Source organism: Berghia stephanieae, chromosome 4 (genome assembly GCF_034508935.2).
Source record: "Berghia stephanieae isolate SIO BIC M18660-M18661 chromosome 4, UCSD_Bste_1.3, whole genome shotgun sequence".
Classification (NCBI taxonomy): Eukaryota; Metazoa; Mollusca; class Gastropoda; order Nudibranchia; family Aeolidiidae; genus Berghia; species Berghia stephanieae.
The window spans coordinates 45,717,333-45,738,372 of record NC_088363.1 but is presented as its reverse complement, the minus strand read 5'-3'; the positions used below and the strand labels follow the sequence as shown (position 1 = coordinate 45,738,372).

The following is a 21,040-nucleotide window of genomic DNA, read 5'->3' as shown; positions in this document are numbered from 1 at the left end:
TTGCGACCATTTAGGTCATATCAACACCAGTTAAAAGGAAGAAAATTGGATAGTCAAAAATTCTAGAATTACAATTAAAGCACCCAAGGAAAAAGTAAGACAAAGGATAATCTGGTTCAAATAGAGAACAGATGTAGATTCTAAGAGCAAACCATCGATATACTTAGTTTGAGATCACCTAAAAGTCTCATCGAGACACTATCACATGATCCCGACAATAAGAGGAACGCACTCGACTGTTTACAAGATATGATCAAAACAAAAAATATAGCTATTATTAGTATAAAACAGAGAGATGATTTACGAGATAAAAAAAAAAAATCACCTCCCAAAACTAAAATTATAAATGTGACTGTTTCCCTCTCAGTCAAGGACTCCGACAGGGGCCAGGACAAAAGCAAGTAATTCCATTCCAAGACAAAGACAGAAAGCAACTCAGAAAACAGATATAGGAGAATAGAGGGAGCAGCAAGTGACCGGAAGCCTGAGATAGAACCCAAGGGAAAATGAAAGAGACCTCTACCAAAAGTCACCTGGAGAAGAGACCTTGACGAGAATGCTAATAAGATGGACAAATTATGTGGGGTAAGGTGAGGGGAGGAATAAGAAACGGCATGGGACAGCAGTCCAATCATGTTGATAGGACATAAATACGTATAATAAAAACTGCTGGTTATTGGTTATTCAAAAATTAAAGGGATTTAGTTATCAAAGTATTTCAAAAAGGTGTGTATGAAACAGTGCCAGGCAAAGCAAAAAGAAAAATACAAGAAAAAAAATCATTAAAAAATATTAATCTTCCTTGACTGGGGATACTGTGTTTCACTTGTCACAGTAAAAGTCTTGTAAAACCAATAAAATACATTTTAATTTTAGAATTTCAAGAAATGATTCAACACAGGAACTAGGGTGTCAAGGTATATATCTTTTTCTTTTATTGGCAATGTACGTAATGCAATCTCTCTCTCTCTCTCTTTCTCTCATCTCCTCCCTCCCACTTTCTTTCACTTCATCCAACTTATTCCCGTCTCACCATCTAATCAAATACAAAAGCGCAATCACATCCAAGCACACAGCACATATTCACACAAACACACATTCGTACTCCTAAGAATGCTATGAAATAGCAGTAGCCTGTACATTCTGTAAAGCTCGACAACTAGCACAGCCAGGACAAGAGTGGAGAGTTTCATGAGTGTACAAGTCGCAGTCCAGACAGAAATGTTTTTGACATCGCTCACACATGTAGACCTGAATGGAAGAAAAATACATGATATGATGAAGACTTGTAAGGGGGCTGCGTGGCTCAGCGGTACAGTCTTTGCTTTGTACCTGAAAGGTACTGAGTTTGATCACCCGCCGCTGCCTTGTGTGGCCGTGAGTAAATCACCTTGCTCTAGCTCAATTTGCGGCGCTGCACTTCAGCTGACGCCTGATCATTCCAGTCTTCCCTTGGAATAGACCCTAGAGACAAATTTCCCAAAAGAGATGAATAAAGGGAATTGCTGATGTAGTCTAGAATATTTTGGCTGAGTGTTTGCTTTTGACTGCTTTACGAAATTATTATATTTGTGTGTTATCTCTACAGGAGTGTAGTGTTGGCCATCTAATTGCTTCAAGAACTGTGCTTACACATCCTGGTTCTGTCTTGCAGCAATTTGTGGCAAATCATGCAGCTGCTCTCTGAATATTTTCAATAACGTTTAATGAATCCAATTACTGTTTCTTTGCAAAGCACAGTTTGGATCTCATTCTATCCCAAATCAACAGTTCATTAAGCGAAAAATTCATCATGTTAGACTTTTAAGTAAATGAAGATAATTTTTAAAAAATCTGAATTCATTTCTATTAAAAATCTGAACTGCCTCAAAGTGACATGGTATTGAAATTTATTTATCTACAAAAATCTTTATCAAGGAGGAATCTTACTTACATGAGGGTCATGAATTTCAATTTGGCAAGCGTAGCAACATCTGAAAGAAATTAAATGGTTAATCAATTTTAAATAAGTGGTCCTTCAGAGCCAATAGGCCTATGGAGCCAGAGTTTATCATTGTTCCTATCACGTGAAACAGATTACAACAATTGCTTGCTACCCTTTCAATAAGATGCTAGTATCACAAAATACTTTCTGCCAGATCTAATAGAGCCAGCTACACAGTCACTCTCTTCCCTTGCACGCACACACAAACATACACATATATAGACATGCATTTTTACCTAATTTTATAAAATTATAATGTTTCAACTATTTTGACAATCTAATATATATATATATATATTTCGTGTTTACTTGAAAAATGCCAAAGGCCGAAACGTCGTTTGTTTTGTGTTGTTCCCATATACATGAGTCACAGTTACTTCCTTTATCTTTCTTTCCATCTTATGAGCTCATTTAGGCACCTCTAGTTTTTGAAAACATCTCGACTTCATCTGGAATAAGTCTGGGCCTCTTTGCATGTGAAGCGAGTGCTCTACCAACTGAGCTATTGGGACCCCTGTTTAATCAGCATATGCCATGCTATCGGAACCCCTGATTAATCAGCATAGGCCACCAATATTATGAATAAACTCTGTGAAACACAACCAAACTAAAACTGAAACAAATATTATCATTAATGTAAAATGTAATTACAAAATATATGAACTAAAAAATGGTCATACAACCCCAATCAATGGAGTCAACATATTAATCCAATATTTTTCTATATTATTGCACCAAAGCCTCTACCTCAGTGAATGTTAAGCATTAGTGAATGTGACAGTAAACATATCAGTGACAATGGCAAAGAGCTAAATACTTCCAAATAATTACTGAAATACAATTCCCTTCATGACAAGTGTGAATGAGTTGTTGGCATTAAACAATTACTGATAATATACCATTGGGAGAACACCAAAAAAAAAAAAACCAACACAAAAAAAAAAAACACCTATCATGTATTTGTGACATGGGGTTTGATTTTATCCTAACCTGACACAAACTTGCCAATTTTTCAGAAGCGAGATTTGGGGAATTTTTGGGGCAAATCTGGGATATAAATGACTATGTCACAATGATGATGATGTTGGGGGGTGGGGGGGGGGCGGGGGAGGGGTAATGATGATGATGAGATAAAGATGATGATGACGCCAGTTTTTCTGTAATAATAAATAAAATCAAATTTCATAAAATAGCTGATAATCAAGGAAATCAGAAATCAGAACAAATACCGGGAATGTCCCGATAAAATCGTGAGAGTTGACAGGATTTCTGACATCATACCTTACCTAGACACCAGCAGTATCAGAAATTCGATTTGTATTTCAACATATTCAGAATTGCATCCTCTTACTGAAAATAGTAGTCAGTTAAAAATAGAAGAAGAAAAATTGGAAGAGATTATAATTTGAAAAAATGTTCAGTCTCTCTCTTAAAGTATTCATTGCACATTACAAGCTTCTTCTTCCTATTATTTAAGAAGGATCCTTGTTGAACATAGCCTCCCAAACAGCTCTGCAGAATTCCTTTCTGGTTTTTAACTGTGCCATGTGTCCTGCCTCTGTGGTTGTTCTCCCCATCAAGTCTGCCATATCTTGAGACCATTTTCTTTTTGACCCCCCCCCCCCCCTCTGCTCCGCTTGCCTTTCACATACACCCTCAGTTTTTCAATTAAAACGAGTCATTTAAGGCGATCAAAGTATGACAGGTTCAATTTCTTGATGGTTGACATGAGCTGGCAGTCTTTAAAGTCTATTCTCTCCTTACAAGTTAATGGGATAATAAATGTACATTGAGCACAATGAAAACAATGAGAATGACAACACATATGGCTGAGTGGATATTGCACTTCCCCTACTTTGGCATCTTATATTTGAGGTTGAGCAAGAATCTTAGTCCTAATTGCTCGCTTTCTCTCCCGACGGATTATCACCTTGTCGTGGTGGGAGGGCTTGCGTATCTCGAACCTCGGACCTCTAATAAGAGAAAAAAGGAGAGAGATCAGACGAAGAGTAATCCACCGGCCCTCCAGGAATGGGGGTTGAGCGTAGGGTTAACAACCCAGCTCATAAAAAAAACTGTTACAGAAACAGAAACCAGACGTAAATCCACAACCAGCGGCAGCAGAGAAGCGGACCAGAATACTGGCTTCATGACGGTAGGAGGTCAAAGCCGAAAGGACGCCCCCGACCAGATTGCAGATCTGTTGTCACCAAAACGCAAGCTCAATGTCTCGTGCTGGAATGTTAGGACCCTATATCAAACAGGAAAACTGGCACAAGCCCAGCGCGAGATGTTGAACTACAAGATCGATTTGCTAGGCATATCAGAGGCAAGATGGACAGGAGCTGGGAAGCGCCAACTCTCAAATGGCGACCTGATCATTTGGTCAGGACGAAAGGATGACCAACACAGAGAAGGTGTTGCCCTCTTGATAGCCAGGCAAAACAACAAGTCACTATTGGAATGGAAACCGATAAGTGAAAGACTTTTATACACAAGACACAACTCAAAATACACCAAGCTATCAATCCTCACATGCTACGCACCTACAGAGGATTCAGATGAAGAAAACAAAGAAGAATTTTACGATATTCTAAGAATGGCCGTTGAAAACATTCCAAGACATGATATGCTCATGATCATCGGAGACCTTCATGCTAGAGTTGGCAATACACAAACAAATCAGTCCGTTGGAAAGGAGGGCATAGGGTTAATGAACAACAATGGAAGCAGACTGGCAGAATTTTGTGAAGAACACAACTTCATTATTGGTGGAACTTTCTTCCCACACAAAAACATCCACAAATTGACATGGAAATCACCAGATGGGAAAACAGAAAGTCAGATAGACCATATAATTATAAACAGAAAATGGAAGAGCAGCCTAAACGATGTCAGAGTCAGACGATTGGCAGACATTGGAAGTGACCACCATCTTGTCACAGCCAAAATCTCTACTAAATTGATGAAAACAAAAATAGCAAAACAGAAGGAGAAACGTTTCAACACAGATAAATTGAAAATCCCAGATATCCAAAACAATTTCAATATCTCAGTCAGAAACAAATTCAGTGCAATACAAGATATTACAAACATGACAATCCAAGATTTCAACCACGTCATGCAGGAAAGTGCCACTGAACACTTAGGACACAATAAATCCAATACAGAGAATTGGATATCAGCAAGGTCATGGGAGCTCATTAACCAAAGAAAATCAATCAAACTAAATCTCCTGAACGCTAAATCCCCCCCGACTGAAAGAAAGGCTATCCAGTGAATACTCATTGAAGGATAAAGAAGTGAAAAAATCCACAAGGAAAGACAAAAGAGATTTTGCAGAAAATTTAGCAACTGAAGCAGAAAATGCAGCTGTAAGACACGACACACAAACACTATACAAAATCACAAAAAAGCTCTCGGGAAACAGAAGTTATGGTCAAGAGAAACCATTAAAATCCCAAGATGGTAGTGTCATCACAGACGAAAAGGAGAAAATTGAAAGATGGAGAGAATATTTCGCAAACCTTCTGAACAGACCAGACCCATCTTCTTACACAGATATCCCAGAAGCAGAAATGGACGTAGAGGTTAATCTTGGTCCAATCACTGAGCATGAGGTGCACGAGGCAATACAACAACAAAAAAATGGCAAGGCCCCAGGTATTGACAAAATCACTGCGGAAATGCTTAAAGCGAACTCGCAAGAAATGTCCAAAATTCTCAGTAAACTGTTCACCAACATTTGGGAAAAGGAAGAAATACCAGAGGATTGGCAGAAAGGCATCATCCATAAAATAGCCAAGAAAGGAGACCTAGGAAATTGTGCTAACTGGCGTGGAATCACACTCCTGTCCGTAACGAGCAAAATTTTTAATAGAATCCTTCTGAAAAGAATCTCACCTCACATTGAAAACATTCTTAGAAAAGAGCAGGCAGGGTTCAGAAAAGGGAAGTCATGTAGTGACCACATATTTACCCTGAGACAAATCCTGGAGCAAAGCATTGAATGGAACAGCCCCCTCTACACCATTTTTGTCGATTTTGAAAAAGCCTTTGACAGCTTACACAGAGAGTCCCTGTGGAAAATACTCCGCCATTATGGTATACCGATGAAGATAGTCAACCTAATCAAAGCAATGTACAGCAACTACCAATGCCAAGTGATCTGTGGTAACAATTTAACAGACAGCTTTAATGTAACAACTGGTGTAAAACAAGGCTGCATACTCTCCCCGCTTCTGTTTATCCTGGCTCTAGACTGGCTCATGAAAAATACAATTGATGGTAAGAAGAGAGGCATTCGCTGGACACTGACATCTTTTCTGGAAGATATAGACTACGCAGATGATATCGCTTTAGTTTCCAGTACACACAGAGACGCCTCAGAGAAACTAAATGTACTACACAAGAACGCCTCGAAAATTGGACTGAAAATAAATTTCGATAAGACTGTGTACATTAGGGTGAATCCAAAACATGACAGTGAAATTAGGATAGATGAACATATAATTGAAGAGGTAACAGAGTTCTCCTACCTCGGATCCAAAATAACAGACGACGGAAATGCAGAACACGATATCAAGCACAGAATTCAAAAGGCAAACCAGGCTTTCGGCACGCTGAAAAACTTTTGGAAATCAAAGCAAATAATGAGAAAGACAAAGCTGAAAATATACAAGAGCAATGTTTTAAGTGTACTGCTTTATGGAAGTGAAAGCTGGAAATGACATCCTCCTTAATACAGAAACTAGAAGCCTTTCAGAACAAGTGTTTTAAAAAGAATTTTTAATTTATTTTGGCCTACAAAAATAAGAACAGTGGATCTATTAAAGAAAGCTGACTGCACTAGCATTGATAGCCAAATAAAAAGAAGAAGATGGCGTTGGCTGGGTCATGTGGCCAGAATGGAAAAAGGGTCACTTCCCAAGACAGCCTTGTACTGGACAGCAGATGGAAGAGAAAGCGGGGAAGACCCAAAGAAACCTGGCGAAGGACGATGGAGAAAGAATTAAAGGAAGCAGGCCTGTCCTGGAATACAGCCACCGCAAAAGCAGCCGATCGCAAAAAATGGAGATGTCTGGTGGATGCCCTATGTGCCTCAAGGCCCGAAGAGGATTAAAGTAAGTAATTGCTCGCTTTACAATTTTGCACTGTGGCTGATGCCGGGGTTATTTTGTTTTCCCTGAAGAAAGCGAATTTTATTTTGTCAATTTACTTTGACATAAAAAAGACTCACACAGGTCCATCAGAAAGTATGTCAGATGTCAGCAATTCTTTGAATGGTTCTGGAGGGAAAAGATGATGGTACGACCGGGCAAGATGGGGAGCTGATACCAAGGTCAAACCTGGATATGGAGATATATTATAATATAAAGTATGATGATGATGATGATAATAATAATAATAATAATAATAATAATAATAATTTATAATAAAAATAATAATAATGATGATAATAATAATAATAATAATAATAATAATAATAATAATAATAATAATAATAATAATAATAATAATAATAGTAATAATAACAACAATAATAATAACAATAATTACCATTTCTTGAGAAGCATGGAATTGATCAATATTTGGTTAATGTAGAATTTAGTTGCATTATGATTACAACTAAATAAAAAGTACCAAGCAAGAAACCCCCCCCCCCAAAAAAAAAAGAAAACAAAACATAAAATTTATATCCTTTGTGCCAGAATTTTTTACAAAATTGGAAATTTAATCTTCCAAAACAGCTGAAATAACTAAACTCTTTAAAGGTCCTAACAGAATAGGAAAATCTTAGATAAAAGCAGAAGTTAGCAGCTCTGTGTCGAACATGAATTTGGTCAAAAATTACTAAGAAATTACATGCTTTTACTTTTACTCAGAAACTGAAAACATTGAGTAGTTAGGGGCTGTCTGAAATTTGGGAGAGTAAAAATGAGGAGATAACTTTCAAAACCTGCTAAGTTACATTTTCATCATTATGGGAAAACTGCAATTTTTGGTCATTTATTTCGTGACTTAAAGAGGCAAATACTTGTCTTGTTTGCTTCATAGAACGATGCACTTCAAATTATCACTGGTGATTCTAAAGCGTCCAATAAATTACTTGGGTGTCCAAATAGATTGCTTGAGAGAGTTTACTAATTTTCTATCTGACTATCCGAATGAGGCTTAGTAGGTTTTGATAGTTACCGTTCTCAAAATACTAGTAAATAGATGAAAATATAAACGCCTTAGAATGAAATAACCAACAAACTTTGAGCTTAGGGTACAAATCTTCGTCAGCTGTTTTGGAGAAAAGAAAAAAAAAAGGAAAAAGCTCCTCCTAACAAACTAGTTCCACTCACCACATGCCACACACTCTATTGGCAGTTCACAATATTTGCTCTTACACTGAGGACAATAATAACCAGACGTGCTGAAGCCATGGGAAGTCTTGCTATCGAGATGACTGGAATAAAAAAAATTCATAAGGAGTGCAGGTAATAATAATAGTAAGAGAGATGCCATTGCCTGGGCATTCTATGAAGGAATATAGATAATCCATCAAACAAACATCTGATGTCAACAGGAGTCACCCCTTTGTCCAAAGTGAGCAAATGGGGGTTAATAATCTTGCCCAAGAAAAAAAAAGTGCCTGAAGCAGCTCGAACCCGGTACCTTCCTGTTCATAGTGCAATACCTTAAATACTCAGCCACCTCGCTCCCTATTTGTAGTAGTAATGATGATGATAATAATAATAATAATAATAATAATAATAATAATAATAATAATAATAATAATAATAATAATAGTAATAATAATACTAATAATATTAATGATGATGATGATAATTAAAATAACAACTGACTTTATTTCATGAGAAATAAGAAGAAGAAAACAAAATGGAGGACCAACATGTTTTAAATAGGTACGCCCTAACATAAATAAAAAATATATAATTCCATCTTTTTATTCCTCAATTCGTTAACTAATTTATCTTTAGGTCTGTTCCAAGGGAAGTTAGCTTGGGTGAGGTGATTTACTCAAGGCCACACAGCACTGCGGAGAGTCGAACCCTACCAAAAAATTAGGTTATATGGATTTTTCTTATTTCATTCCAGTTTTATCACAAAACAATAAGACTTGATAAGGGAAAATATTAAAGATTGATTTTCATCTATGTTTTGGCTAACAAAAGCCTTATAATCAATTCGATCTTTTTTTTTCTTCAACTTACCACATACACATAGATGGCTTCTCTTCTGTTTCTTTGTCTCCTGCTAAACTATGATGAGGAAAACCTGGAGAGAAAATATTATTTAGACATATATATTGATGAGGTAACAACAATTTTTAAAAACCAACACATCTCTACTTATGCAGAGATGCCAACTTTAAATTTCGCTCACAGGAGTTTCAGCCACCACTCGTAGGAATTTCAATGCCGAAAGAGGAATTTCCGCGTACAAAAAAAAAGGAATTGGAACGATATTTGGCATTGTGTTTACATATTGTATAGTTCTAAATAGATAACTGATTAGAATTACAGTGTATATTGTGATACATAAACACATTGCAAATTACAATCCCAAAGTTTCCTTATTTCAAATGAAGTAAAGCGCCAAAACCTAATGGTAGAGATTGTAGTACTGGTGATAGTGAGGATGATGTGGTGTTGGTGGTTGTAGTAATAGTGATGAAGATATGATAGTGGTTGATGTTGTAGTTGTAGTGATGGTGATATGGTGGTGGTGGTGGTGGTTGAAGTAGTAGGGGTAGTGATGATGATATGGTGGTGGTGCTTGTTGAAGTAGTAGTTGTAGCGATGATGCGGTGGTGGTGGTATAGTGGTTGGAGTAGTTGTGGTCGTGATGATAATGATGTGGCGGTGATTGTAGTAGTGGTGGTAGTGATGTCGATGTGGTGGTGGTGGTGGTTGTAGTACAAATGGTAGTGATGATGATGTGGTAGTGGTAGTTGTAGTAGTAGTGGTAATGATGATGTGGTGGTGGTTGTAGTAGTAGTCGTGGTAGTGATGATAATGTGGTGGTGGTGGTTGTAGTAGTACTGGTCGTGATGATGATGTGGTGCTGGTGGGTGTAGTGGTAATGGTAGTGATGATGATATTGTAGTGGTTGTTGTTGTAGTGTAGTAGTAGTAGTAGTAGTAGTAGTAGTAGTAGTAGTAGTAGTAGTAGTAGTAGTAGTAGTAGTAGTAGTAGTAGTAGTAGTAGTAGTAGTAGTAGTAGTAGTAGCATTAGCAGTAGTGGTAGTAGTAGTAGTAGTAGTAGTAGTAGTAGTAGTAGTAGTAGTAGTAGTAGTAGTAGTAGTAGTAGTAGTAGTAGTAGTAGTAGTTAGTAGTAGTTAGTAGTAGTAGTAGTAGTAGTGATGATGTGGTGGTTGTAGTAGCAGTGGTAGTGATGATGATGATGATGTGGTGGTGGTGGTTGTAGTAGTAGTAGTAGTGGTGGTAGTGATGAAGATGAGGTGATGGTGGTACTTGTGGTAGTATTGGTAGTGAGGATGATGTGGTGGTGATGGTGGTTGTACTCGTTGTAGTGGTGGTAGTGATGATGATGTGGTGGTGGTTGTAGTAGTATTAGTGGAAGTGATGATGTGGTGGTGGTGGTTGTAGTAGTATTAGTGGTAGTGATGATGTGGTGGTGGTGGTTGTAGTAGTAGTGTTAGTGATGATATGGTGGTGGTGGTTGTAGTAGTATTGGTAATGATGATGTGGTTGTGGTGGTGGTGGTTGTAGTAGTAGTGGTAGTGATGATGTGGTGGTGGTGGTTGTGGTAGTAGTGGTAGTGATGATGTGGTGATGGTGGTTGTAGTAGTAGTGGTAATGATGATGTGGTGGTGGTGGTGGTGGTGGTTGTAGTAGTAGTGGTAGTGATGATGTGGTTGTGGTGGTTGTAGTAGGAGTGGTGGTGATGTTGATGTGGTAGTGGTGGTTGTAATAGTAGTGGTAGTGATGATGTGGTGGTGGTGGTTGTAGTAGTAGCGGTAATGATGATGTGGTTGTGGTGGTTGTAGTAGTAGTGGTTGTGATGGTGTGGTGGTGGTGGTTGTATTAGTAGTGGTAATGATGATGTGGTGGTGGTGGTGGTTGTAGTAGTAGTAGTGGTAGTGATGATGTGGTGGTGGTGGTTGTAGTAGTAGTGGTAATGATGATGTGGTGGTGGTGGTTGTAGTAGTAGTGGTAATGATGATGTGGTGGTGGTGGTTGTAGTAGTAGTGGTAATGACGATGTACTGGTGGTGGTTGTAGTAGTAGTGATGATGATGTGGTGGTGGTTGTAGTTGTAGTGGTAGTGATGATGTGGTGGTGGTGGTTGTATTAGTAATGGTAGTGATGATGATGTGGTAGTGGTGGTTGTAGTAGTCGTGGTAGTGATGATGTGAAGCTGGTGGTTGTAGTAGTAGTGGTAGTGATGATGATGTGGTGGTGGTTGCAGTTGCAGTGGTGGTGATGATGGTTGTAATACAAGTGGTAATGATGATGATGTGGTGGTTGGAAAGGGGGGGGGGGTATCCTTGGAACAAATTGACCTCACCGGAATTTGACGGAAGTTGCCCGGAGCCCGGAATTTTTTGCTCAAGACCGGAGTTTTTTCCGGTGAAACCGGAGTTTTGGCATCACTACTTATGCTTGTGATATGAAAGTTAGTCAGAAATTTAATAATATCATGAATTGATTAGATCAATATTTATGTATAAATATATAAATAGTTACGAAGAAAATCTGAATAATCTTATATTATCTTTATCTCTTTTTTTTTTCAAAACATATTTTTATGCATATTTTGCAGGGTGAGTAAAATAGGAGCATTAAGTTATAAAAAAAATAATTCCAATGTCAGAATTACTATTCCTTATCATAATTACCCTGACTTTTCATAGAGCATTTAAAAAAAAAAAAAATAATTAAAAAAAAAAACAAAAAAACAAAACATTTCTTCCATTCAACTCACCCATTTTGATTAAAGATGATTCTGTGGTGGACTGAGGAAACAGAGGGTAATATGATGTGACATAGTAAGGCATTATCAAGTTAATAAATATTAATTCAACTTATTTCCTTTATTGTAAAGTGGATTGCGTATAAGTCAACTTTTCACAGACATTGTTTTTGATAGCTTAATACAAATTTCTAATCAATGTATCAATGTCACAAGAGTCAAGCAATGCTAAGCATGATCATTGGCCAAATGGGTGATCGTGAAAGTGATCATGGAAAATTCTGGACCCAATCTTGTGTCCTTAGGAAAGGGATTTTATACTTATTACTCCATTTGACTAAGATGTAACCCTGGCTATACGCAGTGATGGACATTGCAAGAGTATTAGTACAAAAAAGGGTACTGTATGTCCTGCTGGGGGAATAAATGAAACATTATGAAGCACATGGAGTATGGATAATCCGTGAAAATGTGCTCAATAAATGTTAATATTTATTAAATTTAATGTCTTTAAAACAACATTTTAAAAAATAGAAAAGTTTCATACTAATCAAATAATGTTAAAAACATCAAAAGCATCGCTTGAACTTGAGATTGTTATCATGTCAACCAATATCATCATTTGAACATTCCCACCATCGACAAGGCAGATTCCTCTAGAAGCGTTCTTGGATAGAGTTTAATATGTTTCTGCTTGTATCCAGAAACGGATAATCATTCAGCATGATCTCACTCTCAACTTCAAACAAGATTGGCTATAATGATGTTGCACAAAGTAAGAAATTTTTTTTAAACAAAAAGGAAAAGGAAAAGAGAGGAGAAGAGACAAACCAATGCAGGAGGAGGTCCAACATGTTGTGTGAATAGATCTTTAAAATGGCTCTCATCTAACACGACATTGTAAACACCTGTAAGGAAGAGAAAAATAATCAATAACGTTTATGTTATGTGTGGTTTTGTGGTCTTGTGATATAATACCCGCCAGGTCCCAAGTTCAAATCCTGTTCCGAATGGTGCAAAGGGGAGTCAAAATATTGTAATACCACTAAACAGGAATCATGTATTGTCCTGCATGTTAAGTGTTGCTGATGGCTTGGGACCCCTTGTAAAGCGTTTTGAGAATGTTTAATAGATATTGAGCTAAATAAATTCACAAGTTTGTATCGCAGTTCAGTAACCATCATTTGATATTCTTTTATCTATCTTTTATGTTATTTTTTAGAATCTATAATAATAATCTATAATATTGTCAGTCGATATGTGATAAATTAAAACAGACCAAAAGAGCTAAGAATTATATTTTACCTCCAGTCTGTTGACATAGACTTTTACAAACTTTGACTTCTGCTGACAAGCCGATAACTGAACATCTGATGTTTGCCTCAGCCATGGACTGTAATAAATACATAATATATATATATATATACAAACTAGAAAACGTGATCATTATCTTTTGTAAAAATTTGTACTGTCATCAACCTTAAGATTTTATTATATATAATTATCATAATTGCATTTCGAATTTCAAAGCTGCAATTCTTAAACAACACAAATTTTACAATAAATCATAGTGGTAATTCTCTCATTTTTAGTTTTTTTTAAAACTTTTCATTACATAAGTAAATAATTTTTGTTGGAGAATAAGTCAAGTCTTTTGGCGAAAAGGGTTAGGCCTGTAGTCATAACCAGATAAATAAGATTTTAAAGAAACTTGACAAGTCAAATGATTAAAATTCAAGTCCTTAAGGATACAGATGGTAATTAAAAAAAAAAAGCAAAAAAGAAAAAAAAACCCATAAAAACAAAAACAAAACATTTTTTAAAAAGTAAAAACAAAACAAACAATTACTTAAAAGAAAGATCTGATTCAAATCTAGACAATAATTACAAATACCTTTATGGATTCTTGAACATCCCCGTAGTCGCATGAAGTCAGACTGCCCATGATGATGATGATTTCACGACTGGCATGGCTTGGAATGTTTCTGGGAAGTTATGAATCACTTTTTAAAAAAAAATTACATAAGTTAGCAATGACTATCCCGCACAAATCTTTGGGCCTCTTTTTCGCTCACGAAGTGCCCGAATTCGTGTCAAAATACGGAACGAAGCCGTTTCGTATATGCTATTTTAAAAAATTAATTACGACGCTGTTTATCGATGAATATGACTGAAAGTTGGCACACAGTTAGAAAAAAGGTCATTTTAGATTATGTCAAGCGACAAAACTCGTGCGATTACCAGAAGACCGTTAAAAATAGATTTTTACTCTTTGGAGTAAAATATTTCTAAAACTACCGGACGTGGAGGTTTTGTCGCTGACAAGGTAATACATGAACATTTCTTCTTTTTGGTTGTAAAATTTCATATGAATATGACGAGTACTTTTCCCGTATTTTACAAAACACCATCCTAATTTGCTCTTCAAATTTCAATCTTTTAATCTATTTATTACGCAAGATACAACCAAAGGTCGAAAAAAAATGCCGAAAAAGCGTCCCATATTTTCGCGTTTTTTTCCTCTTTGCGGGTCATCCAAATAAATGACACCTTTGAAACTGCATAACTTGTTTATTTATGAATGGATTTTCAAAATTCAAAAACATTTTTACTCAGTGGAAATAGGGCTTTGATTTTAGACAAAGATTTTCCTCAAAAAGAGAAAAAAACATTTTTCATAGTCATTGCTACATAAGTACAGACACATTTCAATGAAGTAAATGACCACTTTTTAAATTCCAAACTCGAGTTGTTTTCATATAATGAAAAGATGAATTGGACTAGTTTAAACTCAAGCCTTTATAGTATGTGTATGTGTGTTTGTGTGCCTGCTATGTGTGTATGTACATGTGGGTCTGTAAACGCAAATCTGTGTGTGTGTGTGTGTGTGTGTGTGTGTGTGTGTATGTATGTGTGCATTTGTGTGCGAATGAGTTTGAATATTTTAACATTATTATTGTAAAATATTCTCATGGATTTAGAAGATTAATCAGTCATTATACTTCTGTCTTCTTCCCTTTTTTTTAAATCAAAACTATAATACTCTTTAAAAAGCGAACATCACAAAATTAAAAAAAAAAAACAAAAAAAAAACTATGAACATACTTCAAAGAAGAGAGACCCAGGTCTAATGAGTTTTGTAGAGACATTTCCCCTTGACACTGTCTGGTGGTCAGGTCTTGGAGGGCTTTGATGTGTCTTCTGGGATTCCCTGACAATGAATCAGACATGAAAATGTTTAGATGAATGATTCTACTTCTGTAATTTATATACTATGAAGTTATATCAGACAAGCTTCATACCTTTTATTTTAAAAAAATATGATCATCATGAACTCCTAATTGAAAATTAGCTATTTTATTATATTGAATCAATCAATAAATCAAAACCAAAAATAAAACCACACACAACCCCCCCCCCAAAAAAAAAAAAAAAAAAAAAAAAAACACACACACACAAAAATAAGTATAATATATTTAAAATCTATTTTTAACCCATTGCATCGACTTACCACTTAACTCTGTGATTTTCTCTGCTCTTTTATTTCCCGCCATCATAAGGCCAAGCTGGCTGATGGGATTCTGGTCAAAATATTCCTCCACAAAGAACTCTGTAAGCTGTTCATAAGAAAATGACTATCAAGTGAGACTAATCATGTCAAAGCTACAATCATTTATCATTTAAAGCTTATTGCACATACGAAACACTAAAATCAAAATTGTATGCAATCCTTGTAAAAATCCATACTTTGTACAACTATAGAATGTAGAAACTGAATAGAATCGAAGAATAAAAATTAGACATTTTTTACAGAGAACAACTTGAAGAGAGAGACAAATAGCATTTACCCCACAGAAACAAGCAACACAATTTTTATACAAAAATTGCAATTGAAGACTCCTATGTATCTAAATCCTGGAGGCAAGTGAGGACTTGAATCTATTGAATGTGATACAATATATAACATTTACTCTGTACATATTTACCATGTTTCTGACATTCAAGTTGCTATAGCTGTACTTTTTAAAGACAAATTTCAGCATGCAAAAGGCTTTATGTTATATCAATATCTTAAAATGAAAACATATCATTTTTCTGGGTTTCCTGAGGTGTAATCAAAATTTACTCCCCACCCTATTTCGATGACCTACTTTTAAAGCAGACTGTAATCTGGTTGGTTTTAAATCTTGGTCTGACATGGCAGCTGATGCATCAATGATGACAAACAAATGTCTCATCTGAAAAACAAAAAACAAAAACGTGGGAAATTTATTTTATGATTCACTATCAAGGTATAAGCAAGACCTAGCTACATAAAATAATGAGCATCATTTCAGGTTAAAAAATGCTTGTATTGCTCTAATTGAGCACCCCTAACAATTTTGTGAATATTGACAATAAATAAATTCTGATAAAAATGTTCTTGTGTCAAGTGTCATACTAATTACACATCCTTAATAAAATAGTGGACATTTACAACATAAAAAGAATATGAATAATGTATTGTTAAAAAGGCATGATTTATTGTTTCCTGTTATTCAAAACACTGTCAAAAAGGTACTACCTTCACAATTTGTTTTCTGCTATTCAATTTTTAATACTTAAAAGACAAAAAAGCAAAAATCAATTACCATTCCAAGACGAACATTTGTGACTTTGTCGAGGAGTTGCCGCTTTTTGGCTCGGTGCAGAATGTCATCAACACTGGCCTGAAGGGACCCAGACTCATCTTCATGTAACTCCTCCCTGAAAAAAAGGTTTTTAAAAAATAACACCAATAAATATGGAATATATGTAATAATTATTTTATACAGCATGCAGAATCCAAAATGTATTTTACTTTAAGGCCTTTTATACATAAAAAGACAATAAATAATACAAAATGCTTTACTTTAAGTAAGGCCTTATAATACAAAGACAATAGATTATACAAAATGCAAATACTATTACTCTTCAAAAGCCTGCCTGGAAAGGAATGTTTCTAATGTTTTCTAAAATTGCTGAGCTTGGGGGCATCATTGATTTATTTATCTAATTTCTTCCTTACTTTTGGGGATCTTTTTCCAATTTCAAAAGGAGGGGAAATAATTTTCTTTTTAAATTATGAATATTTCTCGAGAGCATTTACATATGATTTCCTTCCCTTAATGCCCTTCATTATAATGCCTTACTTATTCACTCAGGTTAAACCCAGAGAAATAGAATATATAAACAACTTTTGCATTACAATGTTGAGATTTGACTTCCATTTTAAATAAAAACAACAAAAACACACCATCTGAAAGAAAAAGCATACAATCTTACAAAAGGGGGGAAAAAATATAACTACAAATATGCTTTTTTGGCATACAGTTGGCAGCCCAGCTATTTATTTTATTGGCAACCTTTCAATATCTGTCACTGCTGATAGTCAGCAGGCAGTGTGGGTCAGGGGAACAGTCTTCGTTTCATACCTAAAAGGTACAGAATTCGACTACCCGCCTCGTTGTGTGGCCTTCAGCAAGTCACCTATCCCTAGCTCACTTTGCGGCTGATGCCTGGGTTATTCCAGTCTTCCCTTGGAATAGACCCTAAAGACAAACTTCCCCTTGAGGATGAACAAAGGGAATTTTATTTTATTTTTTATTTTGTCACTGCTGACATGAAATGTTTTATGAGACAGAATTGTTTCCCTACTCTGCCATACATTGAAAAAAAACTCACACATTTTAAATATGTTGGCCAATAAAGTCATCCTTCAAATATCAATGGATTGAAATGACCTTCACCTTGTCAAAAGAGAATTTATTATAGATGAGGGTCATTTTAATCGATCGATATTTGAAGGATGAGTTTTCTGTCCAAAATGTTTAAAATGTGTTTGGTTGTTTTTTTTTCAGAGTATGGCAGAACTATGACTAAGTCTTTCTAAAATGAAACAAAGAAACATTTACTTACCATGTTTTTTCATATTCTGTTTCCCAACGATAACCTTTATCATCTTCTTCAGCCATTTCTGTACACAATTCCCTCTCCCTCTTAATCTAGAGTTGATGAAATGGTACAATAATGAATGACACAAATTATCATTGTTGTTGTGCCTAGTGCCGTAAATAAAATTGTTTCTATTTTTTTATTACTACTGACTGAACATAATTTTCAACAACTTTGACTCTTAATCTAGAGTTGATGAAATATTACAATAATGAATGACACATATTATCATTGTTGTTGTGCCTAGTGCTGTAAACGTAATTGTTTCTATTTTTTATTACTACTGAACATAATTTTCAACAACTTTGATGAAATTTAATGTCAGCTCATATTGTCCTTGATATCTGATTCAATTAATAAATATGATAATTGTTTAATTTCAACCATCCTTTTGTGAAGAACTCAAAAGCAGTTGTTTAGAGAGTTGAGGCCTTTTAAATAAAAACTGGAGGTAAGTATTAGCAACACATTTATTTTTGTTGTGGTAGAGATAGTTTGTTTTTTTTTTGGGGGGGGGGGGGGGGGGGGTTGGTCCAATGAATGAAGTTTCACCTTTTGTGTCAGGCCAGGATAAGCCTATTCAATTTCACAATTAGTAAAAGAATACACTAGGCACTTTCATGAATTTTTCAAAGGGGACTAAAGGAAATAAAACCATGTTATTTGGATAGAGCTTGAGTTTGAGAAACCATTTAAAATGATATATGATACAACACTGTAGCTCAATTGGTTCAAAAGTTATGGATTTTTATATCGACAATTTCTCCTTATATAGCTATATAAGAAAATATTCTTAAAAATTGTGACCGAAAAATTGATGAATTTAGGGTTTCTCACTTTTAGAGGGCAACTATCTATGTTTTAAAAAAAAGAGCATATTATTACATGTTATATTATACACTAACTTGGTAATGACATAAAATTATTAAAATTGACTTGAACTCTAGATGGCTATTTACTGTGAATCTCTGGAGGAGGAGGAGGAGGAGAAGAAGAAGAAGAAGAAGAAGAAGAAGAAGAAGAAGAAGAAGAAGAAGAAGAAGAAGAAGAAGAAGAAGAAGAAGAAGAAGAAGAAGAAGAAGAAGAAGAAAAGAAGAAGAAGAAGAAAAGAAAGAAGAAGAAGAAGAAGAAGAAGAAGAAGAAGAAGAAGAAGAAGAAGAAGAAGAAGAAGAAGAAGAAGAAGAACTTAAATGAAAATTCAGTTTTCAAATGACAGTATAAAATCTGGTTTACAATGATGCAGTATACCATTCCGATGATAAAACCGTTTGAATTTTGTCTCTAGGTAAAATAGAAGCAGAGTTATTCAATTTTTTATGCCTTAAAAACACCCAAAAATTACTATAGGAATCAGGCTGAAATTGGGCACCAGCTGACTGAAAAAACGAAAGGGGATTCCCCTGAAACACTGTGACGTCACAATGCTAGGAGCCAATGACTGACGCTGACCACGGCAGTCCAAGATGAAATGGCGTTACTTTGGTAGATTTTGAAATGAGTGTGATTTTATGGAATGCTCAAAGGGTATCCTGGAAGCAGTTTTGAAAGTTGAAAATGGTATCATTGGAAAGGAAATTGATTGAATTTTATGATTATTTATGTTTTAAGGGAATTTTTTCATGAATGATGATAAACGGCTTGATTTTCTTGCCCACTAAAAGTAAGCTATCTTTCCATTACAATATCTTCTAAATGAATTTAAGGAGGGAAACGGTAATTGTACCAAATGATAGGGCGTTCAATGCCCTTTATTTTGGTATTTAATTTATCCAATTCTGTAAATAGATACCAGAGATATCTCAATTTAACTAAGCCATGGTTTTAGCCTGCAGCTCACAAACGATAACTAGCGGTCACACAGGTGAATGGGAGAACTGTGACACAGATTTAGCTCTTCATTTAAGTGCCTAAGAAGAAGAAGAAGAAGAAGAAGAAGAAGAAGAAGAAGAAGAAGAAGAAGAAGAAGAAGAAGAAGAAGAAGAAAAAGAAGAAGAAGAAGAAGAAAGGGGAAACAAGAGCTCATCAAATGCGATTAGACACGAAGTCTTGAAAATCTGAATAACTATTTTAATTATGACAAACCAGATCAGAAACCAAAATGTTTGTAAAATTGCAATCCGTTGAGGGAGCAAGTTTTTTATTTGTCTTCTACTTTCGATTTTTTCCCCCAATCTTTTTTGCTTGAAAATTAAGTTTGGATTTAGAGCAAAGTGATTCCATACATGTTTATCGTAAGCCAAATAATCTAACAAAATAAAATGTATCTTTTTGCCATGGAAATTGATGGTAGAGTGATTAAATAGCAAGTGCATTTTTAAACTTACAAATAAACAAAAACATATTTTTAAAAGGAAAAACATGATCGAATAAGTATACAACGACGGAAGATGCCTTTGATATCAATCCCACATTGCTCAATTTTGCAAGTACATCACCACTTGATATAAAACATTAATAAAGAAAAGAAATAACCTCCGACATTTGACTGTTTTTCTCTCAGCCAAAGACTCCAGCCAGTGCTAGGACAAAACTAAGTAACCTCATTTCAAGACTTGGAAAATGGAAATTAAGAATAGATGTATAGAAGACTCGGTGCCCAATAAAAAGGAAAAGGATAGACACCGTCAACTAGTTTTTCAAGCAGCAAATAAAATACAACAAAAGTCAGAGGTAGATCCAAGAACGATATGCATCAAATGCAACCTTTAATATGAACAAGCTAAACAATTTTGGTCTGACCAAAATGTCTTGTTCAAATGCGCTATAGATTTTTTAAAAACCGGAAGAACAATGCAGTAGATAAATCACGCCCTTCACACGCAAAGGGGACCGAGATCGATTTATTTTTGACCACCACCAACCCCCCCCCCCCCCCCAACAATGATTGGGTGGCTGGGTCTGTTAGATCTGGTGGAAACTGTTATGCGATAGACTAACGTCGAAACCAAGGTAGACTCTGGCTCCATGGGCCTAATGGCTATGAAAGACTGCTTTCTTCTTTATATCAACCATCATAAAAACACAAAATAGTACCGTGGAATTGCGATCCGACGTATCCCCTAGGTAGAACTTAAGAAGAGACCAAAAAAAAAAAAAATGATAATAAAAGGTTAGAAATAAAAAAGCCTTCCCTTCCA

General features: G+C 35.5%; 1 protein-coding gene across 1 annotated transcript; it reads right to left on the bottom strand.

The window, feature by feature from the left end:
- Positions 1-912: 912 nt before the first annotated feature.
- On the bottom strand, positions 913-20,076 carry LOC144970675 (general transcription factor IIH subunit 2-like). Its single transcript, XM_078910547.1, has 15 exons — positions 19,986-20,076; positions 17,868-17,953; positions 16,562-16,676; positions 16,082-16,168; positions 15,442-15,547; positions 15,036-15,141; positions 13,825-13,915; positions 13,236-13,323; positions 12,762-12,838; positions 11,943-11,973; positions 9,208-9,271; positions 8,335-8,438; positions 7,224-7,332; positions 1,934-1,973; positions 913-1,251 (listed from the first exon to the last, which is right to left on the bottom strand). The coding sequence occupies exons 2-15, from the start codon at positions 17,921-17,923 to the stop codon at positions 1,117-1,119; spliced, it is 1,209 nt and encodes a 402-aa protein (XP_078766673.1). The 5' UTR covers positions 17,924-17,953; positions 19,986-20,076; the 3' UTR covers positions 913-1,116.
- Between the last annotated feature and the right edge of the window lie 964 nt (positions 20,077-21,040).

What these genes read in the sequence shown, in the direction of transcription:
- LOC144970675 (XM_078910547.1), bottom strand. Translation starts at nt 17,923, where the DNA reads ATGGCTGAAGAAGATGATAAAGGTTATCGTTGGGAAACAGAATATGAA. An exon ending in CAAATGTTCGTCTTGGAATG is followed by an intron (nt 16,169 to 16,561) that starts GTAATTGATTTT and finishes TTTGTTTTTCAG; the next exon opens with ATGAGACATTTGTTTGTCAT. An exon ending in TCTATGTCAACAGACTGGAG is followed by an intron (nt 12,839 to 13,235) that starts GTAAAATATAAT and finishes TCTTCCTTACAG; the next exon opens with GTGTTTACAATGTCGTGTTA.